Raw genomic sequence first — 16,740 nt, 5'->3', positions numbered from 1 at the left:
ATTTAAGGCTTTAATATGTCAGAACAAGCTCCAAGGGAGCGTTAGGGAAGAATGCCATGAAGTGGTAAATGGTGAACTTTCAAAGCCCAAATTGAAGCCGATATGTGATTTTTTCGTTTAATTCGGTATGAAGTCAAAGTTTCACGAATCGCCCAAACTGTTGGGTTTCCCTTACATAAATTTTGAAAATTACAAAAAAAAAAATCATGATAAAATTTTCTTTCAAATCAAGCTTCCTACCTGCAAACTCCTTGACCGGGCTAAGCAGCACATCCGGTACCAGCGGATCGTCCCGGGCATTGATGAACACCATCGGCCGCTTGATGTTGGCCAAATAGTTCAGGGAACTGCTCCAGCTGTACATGTCCTTGACGTTGCTAAAATTGTGCACCCGCCGGGTGTAGGCCTCGTCCAGTTCCGGCAACGTGGCCGCCGCCGCGATGTCCCGCTCATTCAGCTGGCAGCGGTGTTTGATGTCATCCGACAGCAGCACGTGCCGGTGCTTCATGATGATACTTTTCACGTTCTCGGTCAGAACGTACAGATAGAAGCGATGGAAATTTTGCCATTTCAGCAGCCACTGGGTCGCCCTGCAGTGATTGAATTACAATGAAAATTTGATTTCTTCGAATCATCAACGGGAAAAAAAGGCACTTACATGACAGCATTGTAGCCCTGGCAGATGGAGACGCCCCCGATGATGTTCTGCGGCCGGGACGCTTCGCCCAGGTACTTCGATATCAGATTTCCGCCGAGGGAAAAGCCCACGGACACAACATTAGTCGTGGGGTACTTTTTCAGCAGGTTGTTGATCATGGCCGAATAGTCGTCGGTGTGACCTGTTCCGTGAGGGGGAAGAAAAAATGGACAATGAACTGAAGCGAACTAAATTAATGTAATTGGATAGCAATTAGTGACAATTAAAGGCGGCGCGCTATCGAATGTTTTTTCACGACATACGACGAAAGTGAAACGAAAAACTTTCTACGAATTTCGATTGAAGTTTATCAAAAAAGCATTTCTTCTATTTTTATCTCTGAGCAAAACAAAAAATTCAAAATTTTAAAGCGTTTGTTTTGATTATCGCGAAAGGGAAAATTTGTAATTGAAACTTTTTGATGACAATTTATGAAGTTTAATTTATTTTATTAGAAATTTCTCAATAAATAAATCAAAAGCTTCGATAATTTAATTTAAACACCAGATAAAAGAAATGCAGGATTGTTGCTCTAGTAGAATTTTGCATTTTTGCGATGTCTGATTCAGATTTCAGATACAGATTTGAGTTTTCAGATTCAGATTTCAGAAACAGATTTCAGAACCAGATTCGGATTTCAGATTTTGAATTCAGATTTCAGATTCAGATTTCAGATTCAGATTCAGATTCAGATTACAGATTTCAAACTCAGATTTCAGATTCAGATTTCAGACTCAGATTTCAGATTCAGATTTCAGATTAAGATTTCAGACTCAGATTTCAGATTCAGATTTCAGACTCAGATTTCAGACTCAGATTTCAGATTCAGATTTCAGATTCAGATTTCAGATTCAGATTTCAGATTCAAATTTCAGATTCAGATTTCAGATTCAGATTTCAGATACAGATTTCAGATTCAGATTTCAGATTCAGATTTCAGATTCAGATTTCAGATTCAGATTTCAGATTCAGATTTCAGATTCAGATTTCAGACTCAGATTTCAGATTCAGATTTCAGATTCAGATTTCAGATTCAGATTTCAGATTCAGATTTCAGATTCAGATTTCAGATCCAGATTTCAGATTCAGATTTCAGATTCAGATTTCAGATTCCGATTTCAGATTCAGATTTCAGATTCAGATTTCAGATTCAGATTTCAGATTCAGATTTCAGATTTCAGATTCAGATTTCAGATTCAGATTTCAGATTCAGATTTCAGATTCAGATTTCAGATTCAGATTTCAGATTCAGATTTCAGATTCAGATTTCAGATTCAGATTTCAGATTCAGATTTCAGATTCAGATTCAGATTTCAGATTCAGATTTCAGATTCAGATTTCAGATACAGATTTCAGATTCAGATTTCAGATTCAGATTTCAGATTCAGATTTCAGATTCAGATTTCAGATTCAAATTTCAGATTCAGATATCAGATACAAAAATCGAATTCAGATTTCAGATTCAAATTTCAGATTCAGATATCAGATACAAAAATCGAATTCAGATTTCAGATTCAGATTCAGATTCAGATTCAGATTCAGATTTCAGATTCAGATTTCAGATTCAGATTTCAGATTTCAGATTCAGATTCAGATTTCAGATTCAGATTCAGATTTCAGATTCAGATTTCAGATTCAGATTTCAGATTTAGATTTTTTATTTAAAGATTTCAGATCAAAGTTATAAACACGATTTAAATGCATAGTGTTTTCTATGTTTTTTTTTTTAATTTCTCAAAAATCTAGGACAAACTTTAGATTATTGAGCTGTTTTTCCCTCAATCGATTAGCCAGAGTCAATCGCTCGGTCAAAGCGACGCCTTTGGCTCATATATTATTCCATCGAGAGGTGACGTGACTGGACTGAAGCTACACATTAAGTGACACGTTTTTGTTTAATTTGTTGTTTGTGAAAATAATGACCGTTGTCACGATGTTAGCACCTAGGTCGAATTGCACACGCAGCAAATTAAAAAAAAAAACCACTGTAGAAGGTACATTCTAAAGCCGGTATTATTTTTTGCTCTTTTTTTTTTTCTTGAAGAAGGTAATTGTTCAGTGCATTTTTTTCTCTCGTATTGGTATCATTGTATGAATTTTTCAGCGGAAATAAATCGCAATTGCACCCAGACCCGAGGAAGAGGGCAATAAATCCGTCCGTCTACAACAAGGAATTGAAACGATTTTCCGGTGCGACCATGAACTTTTCCACCCACACCTTTGCTTGGCCAACCTGTGCTGGCGAAAACCAAGAGGAAAATAACTACAGGTACACACCGTATGAAGAATGGTCGATTTCATCTTGATAGCGCACTTTGGTCAATTAAAATGGTCGAGAGAGGGTGGCGAATCGATAACATGTGCCTGGCCATTTTTCCGGAACGGAAATGGTACCGGGAAGTGTGGATTTGTACATTGGAATACAAAACAAGTTCGCAGTTTGTGTTTGCGAAAATTTGATTTTGGTCCCAAACGCGCGTCAAATGAATTTTGAAAGTTTCTAGGAATATTTTTATTGGGGGTTCGCAGTAACGTCGATTGAAGTTCTAAGGAAGTTTCTGTTAGCTGGGAAAATGGTCGAACATAACTATATATTTATTCTTTTTATCAAACTTGTGACACCATCAGATGACAAACTGCAAATTTAAACCAATAGATGTTTACCAATTCAAGTTCTGAATATGAAAACAGAAAGATTTTTTTAACTATTATTTAATTTACTTGGTATCTATGAATCTAAATTATGTGAGTATAAGAAAAAAAAAAGAACAAATTTCATAACTAAAATGAATTAGACAGTAACTTTTAAATTAAGTTCTTGACCCATTGCGGACCAAATGCGAGATATCTCGTATTTCGCTTTCCACGAGTTTGCTCTACTAAAAAGAATATCTCTTAACACAATGCGGACCGAATGCGGGATATCTCGTTTTTGCGCTTGCTGAACGTGTGCTACACTGTGAAGCATTACTCAAATGTCATAAATTTAATAATGATCCTTTTTTCTAAAAATTTAACGCAAAAATTACAGATCCTAATATGAAGAATTTGGTTTAGAGGTTTTTAAGGTATGAACCAGTGGTTTTCAAACATTTTTCACTCACCGCCCAATTTTGCAAAATTTTCAAGCTTAACGCCACCCTGGGCAAATTTTTAGAAAATCTTTTAAAAAAAATGATAATCTGGATCGTTAAAAACCATTGGCTTTTGGCTTTGTGTTGATGCAAGACTTAACTCAAAATTCATCAAATTTATATATCTCTCAGAGTAAAAGGGGTAGGGGGTGTTATAAGTGTTAAAAATGGTTGAATTTGTTTTAATATTGTCAAATATTTCAAACTATATTTCGTAGTTTGTCAGATTATTAGAAGTTTTTTTTTTCATACTATTTCATTCGAAAGCAAAATGCAAATAAAAAAATATATATGGAAAATGACCAAGCATAACAACTATAAAGCGTGTTTCTCGATATTAGTTTTTAAGCACTTATACCCTTTTAGCTCCAAGGGCCTCATATTGCGTTACCTCTAGTCAACACTTAATTCTATGTCATGGTTCCTGGACAATTGCTCAAACTAATTGATTAGTTTGATATGATATAAAATCACACATCTTAAATTTTGGTAAACAAAATTCTATATTCACCATTAATTTGCATTATCAAATACAAACTTAAATCTGTCAAGCCGGTGAAATAACGTAAAAAATAGTATTATTTCTTTATATCTGAATTTGAGTCCTGTTTAAAGTTATGCAGCATTCACGGGTTTTAAAGTTTAAATTAGATTCTAATAACTGAATTCCGGCAATGTTAGTGATAACCGAATAGATTAAAAGTTTATCCATGGAAAATGGGACAACTGATTTTTTGAATCGATTGAAATAAAATAAAGAAATAAGAGCTTAAAATAAAAATTCTCTTATCTAAAAAAAATCTTCCATATTTTCTTTCCAAAAAATCTATCACTAAATCACAGATGACGCCTCTTTACACAGATTATTTCTTTTTTAAAGATTATCAAGCATTGCCATTTAAAATTAATCTTCTTTAGTATAAACTAAAACAATCTTACAAAACAAGATCAACATGTAGAGCAGTGGTTTTCAAACTTTTTCCACTCACCACCTTATTTTGCTTTTTTTTTCATTATATTACAAGATAGAACTAAAAATTCTGTCATCTTATATATAAAAATGGAGGCGTTTTCTTTGTGATAACATCACGTATGAATGGTCGGTCGGAATGAAGTGAAATTTGGTATCCGAGGGTTTTTTGGGTCAGAGATGGTTTGTATAATAGTTTCAAGAATCTCACTTTTTATGAAAGGGGGGTCCCCATACAAAATTATCTCTTCACATCTTATACATAAAAATGGAGGCGTTTTCTTTGTGATAACATCACGTATGAATGGTCGGTCGGAATGAAGTGAAATTTGGTATCCGAGGGTTTTTTGGGTCAGAGATGGTTTGTATAATAGTTTCAAGAATCTCACTTTTTATGAAAGGGGGGTCCCCATACAAAATTATCTCTTCACATCTTCTTATATATAAAAATGGAGGCGTTTTCTTTGTGATAACATCACGTATGAATGGTCGGTCGGAATGAAGTGAAATTTGGTATCCGAGGGTTTTTTGGGTCAGAGATGGTTTGTATAATAGTTTCAAGAATCTCACTTTTTATGAAAGGGGGGTCCCCATACAAAGTTATCTCTTCTTCACATCTTATATATAAAAATGGAGGCGTTTTCTTTGTGATAACATCACGTATGAATGGTCGGTCGGAATGAAGTGAAATTTGGTATCCGAGGGTTTTTTGGGTCAGAGATGGTTTGTATAATAGTTTCAAGAATCTCACTTTTTATGAAAGGGGGGTCCCCATACAAAATTATCTCTTCACATCTTATACATAAAAATGGAGGCGTTTTCTTTGTGATAACATCACGTATGAATGGTCGGTCGGAATGAAGTGAAATTTGGTATCCGAGGGTTTTTTGGGTCAGAGATGGTTTGTATAATAGTTTCAAGAATCTCACTTTTTATGAAAGGGGGGTCCCCATACAAAGTTATCTCTTCTTCACATCTTATATATAAAAATGGAGGCGTTTTCTTTGTGATAACATCACGTATGAATGGTCGGTCGGAATGAAGTGAAATTTGGTATCCGAGGGTTTTTTGGGTCAGAGATGGTTTGTATAATACTTTCAAGAATCTCACTTTTTATGAAAAGGGGGTCCCCATACAAAATTATCTCTTCACATCTTATATATAAAAATGGAGGCGTTTTCTTTGTGATAACATCACGTATGAATGGTCGGTCGGAATGAAGTGAAATTTGGTATCCGAGGGTTTTTTGGGTCAGAGATGGTTTGTATAATAGTTTCAAGGATCTCACTTTTGATGATAGGGGGTCCTAATACAAATTAAACTTTATTTGTTACGATTTCCATAAGAATCTATTGGCGAGCACAATGCAGTTAAGGACGTGTAGATGAAATTAAACATTTATTACGATTTATACTATAGAAGGTAAAACGAAGTTTACCGGGTCAGCTAGTCTTATATATAAAAATGGAGGCGTTTTCTTTGTGATAACATCATGTATGAATGGTCGGTCGGAATGAAGTGAAATTTGGTATCCGAGGGTTTTTTGGGTCAGAGATGGTTTGTATAATAGTTTCAAGAATCTCACTTTTTATGAAAGGGGGGTCCCCATACAAAATTATCTCTTCACATCTTATATATAAAAATGGAGGCGTTTTCTTTGTGATAAAATCACGTATGAATGGTCGGTCGGAATGAAGTGAAATTTGGTATCCGAGGGTTTTTTGGGTCAGAGATGGTTTGTATAATAGTTTCAAGAATCTCACTTTTTATGAAAGGGGGGTCCCCATACAAAATTATCTCTTCACATCTCTTATATATAAAAATGGAGGCGTTTTCTTTGTGATAACATCACGTATGAATGGTCGGTCGGAATGAAGTGAAATTTGGTATCCGAGGGTTTTTTGGGTCAGAGATGGTTTGTATAATAGTTTCAAGAATCTCACTTTTTATGAAAGGGGGGTCCCCATACAAAATTATCTCTTCACATCTTATACATAAAAATGGAGGCGTTTTCTTTGTGATAACATCACGTATGAATGGTCGGTCGGAATGAAGTGAAATTTGGTATCCGAGGGTTTTTTGGGTCAGAGATGGTTTGTATAATAGTTTCAAGAATCTCACTTTTTATGAAAGGGGGGTCCCCATACAAAATTATCTCTTCACATCTTATATATAAAAATGGAGGCGTTTTCTTTGTGATAAAATCACGTATGAATGGTCGGTCGGAATGAAGTGAAATTTGGTATCCGAGGGTTTTTTGGGTCAGAGATGGTTTGTATAATAGTTTCAAGAATCTCACTTTTTATGAAAGGGGGGTCCCCATACAAAATTATCTCTTCACATCTCTTATATATAAAAATGGAGGCGTTTTCTTTGTGATAACATCACGTATGAATGGTCGGTCGGAATGAAGTGAAATTTGGTATCCGAGGGTTTTTTGGGTCAGAGATGGTTTGTATAATAGTTTCAAGAATCTCACTTTTTATGAAAGGGGGGTCCCCATACAAAATTATCTCTTCACATCTTATACATAAAAATGGAGGCGTTGTCTTTGTGATAACATCACGTATGAATGGTCGGTCGGAATGAAGTGAAATTTGGTATCCGAGGGTTTTTTGGGTCAGAGATGGTTTGTATAATAGTTTCAAGAATCTCACTTTTTATGAAAGGGGGGTCCCCATACAAAGTTATCTCTTCTTCACATCTTATATATAAAAATGGAGGCGTTTTCTTTGTGATAACATCACGTATGAATGGTCGGTCGGAATGAAGTGAAATTTGGTATCCGAGGGTTTTTTGGGTCAGAGATGGTTTGTATAATAGTTTCAAGAATCTCACTTTTTATGAAAGGGGGGTCCCCATACAAAATTATCTCTTCACATCTTATACATAAAAATGGAGGCGTTTTCTTTGTGATAACATCACGTATGAATGGTCGGTCGGAATGAAGTGAAATTTGGTATCCGAGGGTTTTTTGGGTCAGAGATGGTTTGTATAATAGTTTCAAGAATCTCACTTTTTATGAAAGGGGGGTCCCCATACAAAATTATCTCTTCACATCTTCTTATATATAAAAATGGAGGCGTTTTCTTTGTGATAACATCACGTATGAATGGTCGGTCGGAATGAAGTGAAATTTGGTATCCGAGGGTTTTTTGGGTCAGAGATGGTTTGTATAATAGTTTCAAGAATCTCACTTTTTATGAAAGGGGGGTCCCCATACAAAGTTATCTCTTCTTCACATCTTATATATAAAAATGGAGGCGTTTTCTTTGTGATAACATCACGTATGAATGGTCGGTCGGAATGAAGTGAAATTTGGTATCCGAGGGTTTTTTGGGTCAGAGATGGTTTGTATAATAGTTTCAAGAATCTCACTTTTTATGAAAGGGGGGTCCCCATACAAAATTATCTCTTCACATCTTATACATAAAAATGGAGGCGTTTTCTTTGTGATAACATCACGTATGAATGGTCGGTCGGAATGAAGTGAAATTTGGTATCCGAGGGTTTTTTGGGTCAGAGATGGTTTGTATAATAGTTTCAAGAATCTCACTTTTTATGAAAGGGGGGTCCCCATACAAAGTTATCTCTTCTTCACATCTTATATATAAAAATGGAGGCGTTTTCTTTGTGATAACATCACGTATGAATGGTCGGTCGGAATGAAGTGAAATTTGGTATCCGAGGGTTTTTTGGGTCAGAGATGGTTTGTATAATACTTTCAAGAATCTCACTTTTTATGAAAAGGGGGTCCCCATACAAAATTATCTCTTCACATCTTATATATAAAAATGGAGGCGTTTTCTTTGTGATAACATCACGTATGAATGGTCGGTCGGAATGAAGTGAAATTTGGTATCCGAGGGTTTTTTGGGTCAGAGATGGTTTGTATAATAGTTTCAAGGATCTCACTTTTGATGATAGGGGGTCCTAATACAAATTAAACTTTATTTGTTACGATTTCCATAAGAATCTATTGGCGAGCACAATGCAGTTAAGGACGTGTAGATGAAATTAAACATTTATTACGATTTATACTATAGAAGGTAAAACGAAGTTTACCGGGTCAGCTAGTAATATTATAAATATTGTTTTAAACTAGGGTTACCATAAAACATCCCAGACAACCATAAGTCGTATTTTATTTTACAGATTATATCGTATAGAATGTTATTTGAACTCATTTTCGTATATCTGCACCAACAATGTGCGGTACATGCATATTCTTTATCGTATTTAAATACATTGCATGATTTGATTACGACAATACAATCCAAAACAAGAATATGTGTGCTAATGTACCTATATGGTCCAAAATGATACGTATATACTGGTTTTGCTGCATTATACACGATATGTTTACACGTATATTTGCACGTATATTTTTGTAATGCAAAAATACCCACCAAATGGTTGTATGTTCATTGTTCATATTGATTTCTTATTATTGTTATGTTATTAATTTTGGAATAAAATGGACTTGTTAAATAAAAGGATGAATCAAAAACCAAATTGATTTCAAAAAGCTATCTACATTGAAACCGATTCGAATTTCCCATTTGAGAAACTGAATCGTTAAAAACACGGATTAGTATTATTATTTTAACATTTTGCTAAAAAGTACTTCAGTAGGTTCCGATTTTGTTTAATGCATTATTTATTTTAGTATTCAATTTGTTAAATTTTGAATCCATTTATTCAGAGAATATTGGATGTTAATAAAAAGAATCAGATAGTGTCTAGATAATGACTTAAAAATCATTGAATTTAGAAAAATTCTCAGAAGGAGCACATTACAGAAACTTTCTCAAAAATATGCATAAATTATCCAGGATCCAGTAAACCAAGAACTAAATAAAATATAAAATTACCCGAACATATTCTCAAGCTTGAAATCATTCAGTTTGTAACGCCTATCTTAAATCTTGATTATCAAATTTCTTTTACTGCTAAATTTATCATAAATTTAACAAACTTATTACTACACAAAAACTGAAGTCATAAATTTCAAACTTGTTTCTATGAAATTTTAAATTTAAATTTGAATCCTGTTCAGCAACATTTCGCGCCTTAAAATTAACATAAAAGATCAATTTTTTAGTTAAAGGTCAGTTAGTAATTTTTTTTCCAAATTTTCTTTTCCTCAAATCTATCAAAGCTGTGACGCGTTTCGCAGTTTTTTTTTTAAATTTTCGCTCAGGAAATATTTTAAGTCTACATTAAAATACATGAAAACTTCCATGCATTGTCATCCGAAATTAAGACCTTTTTAAAACACGAAATAAACTCACAAAACCAGATCAATATACAGATCGTAGACAAAATATCTGACAATTTTAAAGAAAGAAGCTCGGGGAAACTATAAATATAATCGTCTCAAACCTAACAAAAATTTGGTGTTGAGTTCTGCAATTCAATTTCATAGTTGTCCATTTAACTTACTTAATCAGTATCATATTAATTCGACCTTGTTTCGTTATTGTGACATTATGATTTTTTTTTTGTTTCGATTATATTCGTTTTAACATCTTTGTGTCATTCGTGACTTATATCAACGATGCAGTTGGCGGACAGTCATTGAAAAACTTATCCGGTACAACTGTGATCGATGTTTACTCTTGGGCTCGAACTCACGAACATCGGCTCAGTTGGCAAGTTTGTTGTCTTCTGAGCCGATGTCCGCGAGTTCGAGCCCAAGAGTAAACATCGAACGCAGTTGTACCGGATAAGTTTTTCAATAACGATCCGCCAACTGCAACGTTGATAAAGTCGCGAATGCCATAAAGATGGTAAAACGACTATAATCGAAAAAAAAACAAGCCCATGAATTTTAATATGACTTCACTGCCCCCCAGGGAATCCAAAAATCGTTATTCTATGATAGAATTTGCCGACCATAAGTGCTACCTAGTTCCAATTTGGGTCGCGATAACTTGCGTATTGCGATTCAAACTTATCATCTCTTTTAACGTTAAAGATAAGTTCTCGCTCCCGGACAAGTGAAAATTTTTCACTATTTTGCATGAAGTTAAGGGCGCGGGAAGTCAGAACGGACGCTAATAGCTGGAAAAAGCACTCTCCTTGCGTTTGTTCTCTCGCTCGCTTCCAGTTTTGTTGGAGAATATTCTTAGAACTAGTACAGACTGAGAGAAAATTATTTCGGACGAGTTATCTTGATCGTCATTGGAAACGGATGAGAGAATGGTAGAGACTGGCATCCCCGGTTTATGCATAAGGGTGAAACAATCAGCACTGAGAAGGTCTTGAATTTGTTATTTGTTCCAAATTAAAAACAAAACATTTAAGTTTAACTATGGGGTTCTTAAGGCCCTTTTCTTCGGAAAACATCCCTCGAAACGTCGAATTCAAAATGCTCCGAAAACGGTTGAACGATCTCATTGTACCGATGAGGGCGCTGTTAGCTCCGTAATTGTTCATTCGAATGGGAATGTACAAATGAAGATCCTGATTTCTAAAACCACGGGGTCGTACACTAAGCGGAATAGCCTCCAGTAGCGAGGGACAGTCGATATGCGATGTTAGGAGGTCGGCGACGAATGAGGCACGTGTTGCTTGTCTGCGGGCTTGGAGGGTATCGATATCTATGAGGCGGCATCGATTTTCGTAGCTAGGCAAGCAAAAAGGGTCTTGCCAGTTCAGATGTCTAAGGGCGTATCGCAAGAATCGGATAGCCTCGAGCCGATCGATACCGTTCTGGTAGTAGGGACACCAGACAGCTGATGCGTATTCAAGGATGGATCGAACAATGCTGCAGTATAGGCTTTTCAGGCAATACACGTCCTAGAAGCCCTTCGCCAGTCTAAAAATGAAGCCGAGACTTCTGGATGCTTTGTCAATCACGTAGTTGGTGTGTGCCTTGAATTCCAGGCGCTGATCAAAGATTACGTCAAGATCGTTAACGTGGTTCACACGTGAGATGGGTTCGTCTCCAAGGAAGTACTCCGCAATTGAAGGCTGCCGCTTGCTGCGGTTTAATGTCAGGCAGTTGATGTCGCACCAATCAGCGAAGAGGTTGAATTGACATTGCAGAAAATGGTCGTTTAGGGTGTAAAACAGTTTTAGGTCATCAGCATAGCAAAGTTTGGGGACGTCGAGGAGTGACAACACGTCGTTGAAGTGAATTAGTTAAATAATCGGTCCTAGATGGCTACCTTGGGGCACACCGGAGGTGGCTGGGAATTGCCTGAAAAAGGTGTCACCCGTTCGAGCAATCAATTTACGACCAGTTAGGTAACTGCGGAACCAACCAAGTAAAGTACCACAGAATCCTAAGCGTTCGAGTTTTTCGATGGCAGTCTCATGGTTCACCTTGTCGAATGCAACGGACAGATCGGTATAGATTGCATCAGTTTGGAATTTCGCAGCAAAACTTTCATGTACAGAGGAAGTGAACGTTAGCTTGTCGTAGAGCGTTTAGGCATGAATCCGTGCTGATCATTGGAGATGTTATTTTTTCAGGACGTGAAAAAAGGATCCAGAACCACCAATTCAAATAGTTTGGCAATAAAACATAAGGCAGGGATTCCACGGTAATTGTTAACATCTCTCCTATCTCCTTTTTTTGTACCGGGAACATCTAAGCTTCCCTCCATAGTAGAGGGAAGGTAGCTCTAGAAGCTTGAAAAATAAGCCGAATAGGGGCCAGCAAAACATGCATGAAACTTAAAAAAAAGCAGCTGGTATCCCCTCCGGGTCTGTAGAAAAGGAACTCTTGACCTACGCTGCTGCTTCAGAGATTTAGAGACTGCCTCCTCGATTTCAATACCATTTATTCAAAAGCCTATTGGCGAAACGTTCCTGACAGCGCTAGCTAAATGTTCTGGGGATGTTGAAGCTAAAGTGAAGATACTGGAAAATTTTTGGGTGAAGAGATCGCAGATTCCACGATCAGAGTTCGCCGTAATGTCGTCTAGAAACATGTTTGAAGTTTTACCAGGTTCTTTCCGCTGACTATTTACGTGCTTCCAAAATGATTTTGGGCAAGACTTGAGGTTCCGTTGTACGCGATGTAGGTAGTTGTGGTAACAACGTTCACTGGCTTTTTTCATAAACGGAGTTGAGTTAACCATAAATATCCTTAGTGTAGGATGATATTTGCTTCTTGTAGTTTCGAAGGGCACACCTTTTTGCCGTCTTCAGTTCAGTCGTGACCCAGAGGATTCGCATATTTCGCTAGAGCGTTTTGGCGATCGATGACATAATGCAGAAAGTGAAAGAAGGTATCAGGGGCAGCGTTGGGATTTGATAGATCAAGCTCAGATACCCAGTTGATAGTGGCCAGAATGTGAGAGATGTCGTCGAAGTTAGCGTTCTTAAAGTCGAGGTAGAAGGTCGCTGGTTTTTCTTGCGATTTTTAAATATCGATAGTCAGAAGAAAAATATTGAATTTCTTTGCGATTTCTAAACTTTCGTGGTCAATGTGCACTGAACTTACTATGCAGAATGCTACTGACTACTGAGGAGCCTAAATGTCAATGTTTATATCATGCAACTAAAATTTCACCAAATTGTTGAAATAATATAATATTCTCCTTATCATTTGGTCAGATGTTAATCTAAATCATCATTTCTAATTGATAAACTACATAAAGGTACTCACCGTACGTAAAAATCCGAGTAGAGGTAACCTGAACGCTGTCCAAAACGCCGATGTGATTGAGCACCGCACACCGATATCCGTGGCACTGTGCATAATGTACGAACGTTCGTATGTAGACCGATTCGGAGGAATTTCCGATTCCGGGACATATCGCTACGGTAATGTCGTCTGCAGAAGAGGAAAAAAAGGAAAAATCATTGGAAATCAGTAGTCAGCCATTTAAATCCGATTACCCGGGCACACAAACTCACCTTCGACCGAAGTAATCAACGGTTGATACAAATCGTACGTCAGCGTCGAGCCGTCTGCCAGGATCAGATAGACTCGTTCGCCCAGCGGCCAGGGACATTTAACCCGGCCCACGATGCTGTGGATAATGGTCTGGATGTGACCGCTGAAGCCCCAAAGGCGCGTTGGAATGTAACTGCGAATGGAAAGGAGAAAACGAATGGGAAAGTTAGAGAAGGCATGTTAAATCCGTCTATGTATGTATGTTTCTGCGCCTCATTTGGTCGGAATTGTGGGAAATTTTTCGCTAGAACTGGATTGCCCCATTACTCTGGCAGCTTATTAGTATTCCAAATGTACGCCAGATCAGTGGATGCTGCACAGATTGGTTCTAATGGAATGAGAAGTCAAGCTGGCTCCGTATGTTGACGTCAACTCATTAAAACTCTTTGCGTTTGCCTGAATGAAATCGAGCTCATTGATTTCGAAAACACTTTTTGTTTTAGATTTCAGATTGCGATTTAAGGTTTAGAATTCAGAATCAGATTTCTGATTTCAGATTCAGGTTAAGAATTCAGATCCAGTATACTTATTAGAAGAATTGCTCTAAAAAAACACACATAAGTATGAATTTTTTTTTCGAATAACTGCAAATTTCACGTCTGAATATAAGGGATTTCACGTTGTGGATTTCAAAATGCTATAAAAAGAGAAAGTATTATCAAACGGCACATTTGCCAAATTTCTCAACCATTGAAAAGCGTTCATTATCTCAGTTCAGCCCACTTTTGTGATGGTGAATGTGATAATTAAAACAAGCATTTTGTCTTTCCTTTCGTTTAACCTGCGACCCCTCGAAGGTGTTTAATTAATTTTATGTAATCCTACGTAATTTGGATGTTCATGAGCTTTGCACGGTAAAGACAACCGAAAAAGAAAACGCCGAAAACTTAAATGGACGAAAGTGACATAAGACCGGTTAACTGTTTTAGATGTATCTTTTAAAATTAGATTCATTTGAAATTCGCAAGGTTCAAGGTTTTTTTTTATTCGGAGGATGTTTTTGAATTTTTTTGATCAATAATAAATGGAAACAAAGTTTTGTTTTTAACTTTTTGACTCTGTTCAAATTTACTGTATCACATTTTAACAAATTAACAGTATAACTTACAGCTAGTTTAAAAGGTTGAACATTTGCAACACCGTTGCGAAAAACTCTCTTGCCATCTTTCTTTCCTTCCATCAAACGTGATGCAATTTCAGCCGCCAGGCATAGGTTAGTAGGTACGTTAGTATAGCAAAAAGTGTCATTGTTGTTTTGGACTCTTAGCCTCAATTCAGTTTCGCAACATGGCGGTCGTGCAACATCGCTATTATGCTCCCATCCAAAACATTTTTACTGCCTCTGCTAGCTCGATGCTCGGTTGGATGGCTTGCTCGCTTACTTTCTGCTGATGTTACCTACTACTCTCGGTAATTGCTTTTCACGGCTTCTTACCCATTCATGAAACTTTACCTCAATGTAATGGACTATCATCTGAAAAAAAAACCCCGTAGACCAGGACAAAACAAACAATTAAAGTGCTCTTATGAAGGAAGTTTTTTTTTGCAAAGAAAGATTTGCAAACAGAAGCATCTGGAAGATTTTATTTTGAAACTTAGGTATATTAACTTCTCTCATACTACAAACTCATTCTCCAACCCACTTATCACACTTATTTTGAAACAGTGAAAGACGCTTGGAGAAAACAGACAGTCATCTCTAATTACATGTTTTGAAGAAATTTAATCTAAAATTGGACACGCGAACTCGATATTATGACACAGAAGCAAAAAAAAAACCTACTGGTGGTTTAGTGGAAGAGCTAATAATTTAATTTACAAAGGTTACCACCTAGGTGTTGGAGATTGGGAAAGTAAAAGCACACGTTGAGTTATCTTTAATTTCAGTCTTTTGCGGCTAACGTTGACTTATCATCACCTCGATTATTAGCACTAAAAAGGAAAAAGAGAAAGTATATCTATGTAGCGAATGTCGCTTCTCTAGTTTTAGCTTTCGTAATATTTAAATGAATTGATTTTAATTGATAGAACACGAATTCAGACATTGACAATAAAAAAAGAGAAAAGGTTCCCGAGTATAAGCTCAAACTACTCACGGTTTCGGAGGAATTCTCGATTCTTCCCTGTAACACGGCTCATCAGGCGGCGCACACTTTCTTCGTCCATCGTGTTAGCTATCCTAAATCAACTAGGTCTTCATCTGATCGATGTCTTTGACGGAACCGTGAGCAGTTGGGTGGGATAAAATTTTTCTGAACAAACTTTACCCCTTTCTCTGCATAAAATTCTCGAACGACTTTGCTGTGATGACCCAAAGCCAAATCTGGCCAAAACATTACGGGATGCTCGAAGGATTGAATGAATGAGAAAATTCGTGTTTGGAGACACTCTTTTCGGTATAGTTCCAACGTCATTATCATATATGTAACGAAAACTTTCGTTTTTTTTTGACACAGCTGCAAATGCCCTGCCAAATCATATATTTTCGTGCAAATTTGTCGAAAAAAAAACAAATTGAAATTTGTCTGAAACATTCCCCCAAGCCGTTGCCAAGTAAAATTTTTGACCTGGGATTTTCCCGAGGTCAGCCTTGACATAGGTTTCATCGTCCATCAGAAAATACCCGTCGAACTTGGTCAGCACATGGTCTTATAGCTTCCGAGCACGGATTTCGGCCACACTATTCTGTTTTATTGTCCGATTTGGCTGTTTGCTTGTTCGATAAAACTTGTTTCCTTCCAGCACCGATTTTTCAGACCTTATCACGGTCCGACAGATTGAAATTCCTCTTAATCGCCTTCAAAATCTTACCACGCATGTTCCGGTCGACAGTTTCACTCCGACGATTGACTTGAGGCTTCCAAATCGACGTCAATGTTTCCCTATACCGTTTGATAACGCGCCATACGGTATTTGGGCAATTTCAGCTGTTTAGCTAGCCTAGACTCAGATCACAGTGGTTTTTCCAAATAAGTGTGCACAATTTTTTCCCTTCTTTCGGCTTCCATGTTGATTGTTTACAAAT

General features: G+C 36.8%; 1 protein-coding gene across 1 annotated transcript in view; it reads right to left on the bottom strand.

Moving 5' to 3' along the window:
• Positions 1 to 240: 240 nt before the first annotated feature.
• Positions 241 to 16,740, bottom strand: part of LOC129760913 (abhydrolase domain-containing protein 2-like) — a gene marked incomplete at its 3' end in the record, with an annotated part of 45,499 nt that continues 28,999 nt past the window's right edge. Inside the window, exons 3-6 of the mRNA XM_055758594.1 lie at positions 13,676 to 13,848; positions 13,425 to 13,592; positions 659 to 839; positions 241 to 590 (exon numbers count right to left, since the gene is read on the bottom strand). Coding sequence (XP_055614569.1) covers positions 241 to 590; positions 659 to 839; positions 13,425 to 13,592; positions 13,676 to 13,848 — 872 coding nt within the window. The remainder of the gene's footprint in view (positions 591 to 658; positions 840 to 13,424; positions 13,593 to 13,675; positions 13,849 to 16,740) is intronic.

The sequence above is a fragment of the Uranotaenia lowii genome, unplaced genomic scaffold, assembly GCF_029784155.1.
Source record: "Uranotaenia lowii strain MFRU-FL unplaced genomic scaffold, ASM2978415v1 HiC_scaffold_83, whole genome shotgun sequence".
NCBI lineage: Eukaryota > Metazoa > Arthropoda > Insecta > Diptera > Culicidae > Uranotaenia > Uranotaenia lowii.
The sequence above is the reverse complement of the archived record's forward strand: the minus strand, read 5'-3'. Positions and strand labels throughout refer to the sequence as shown.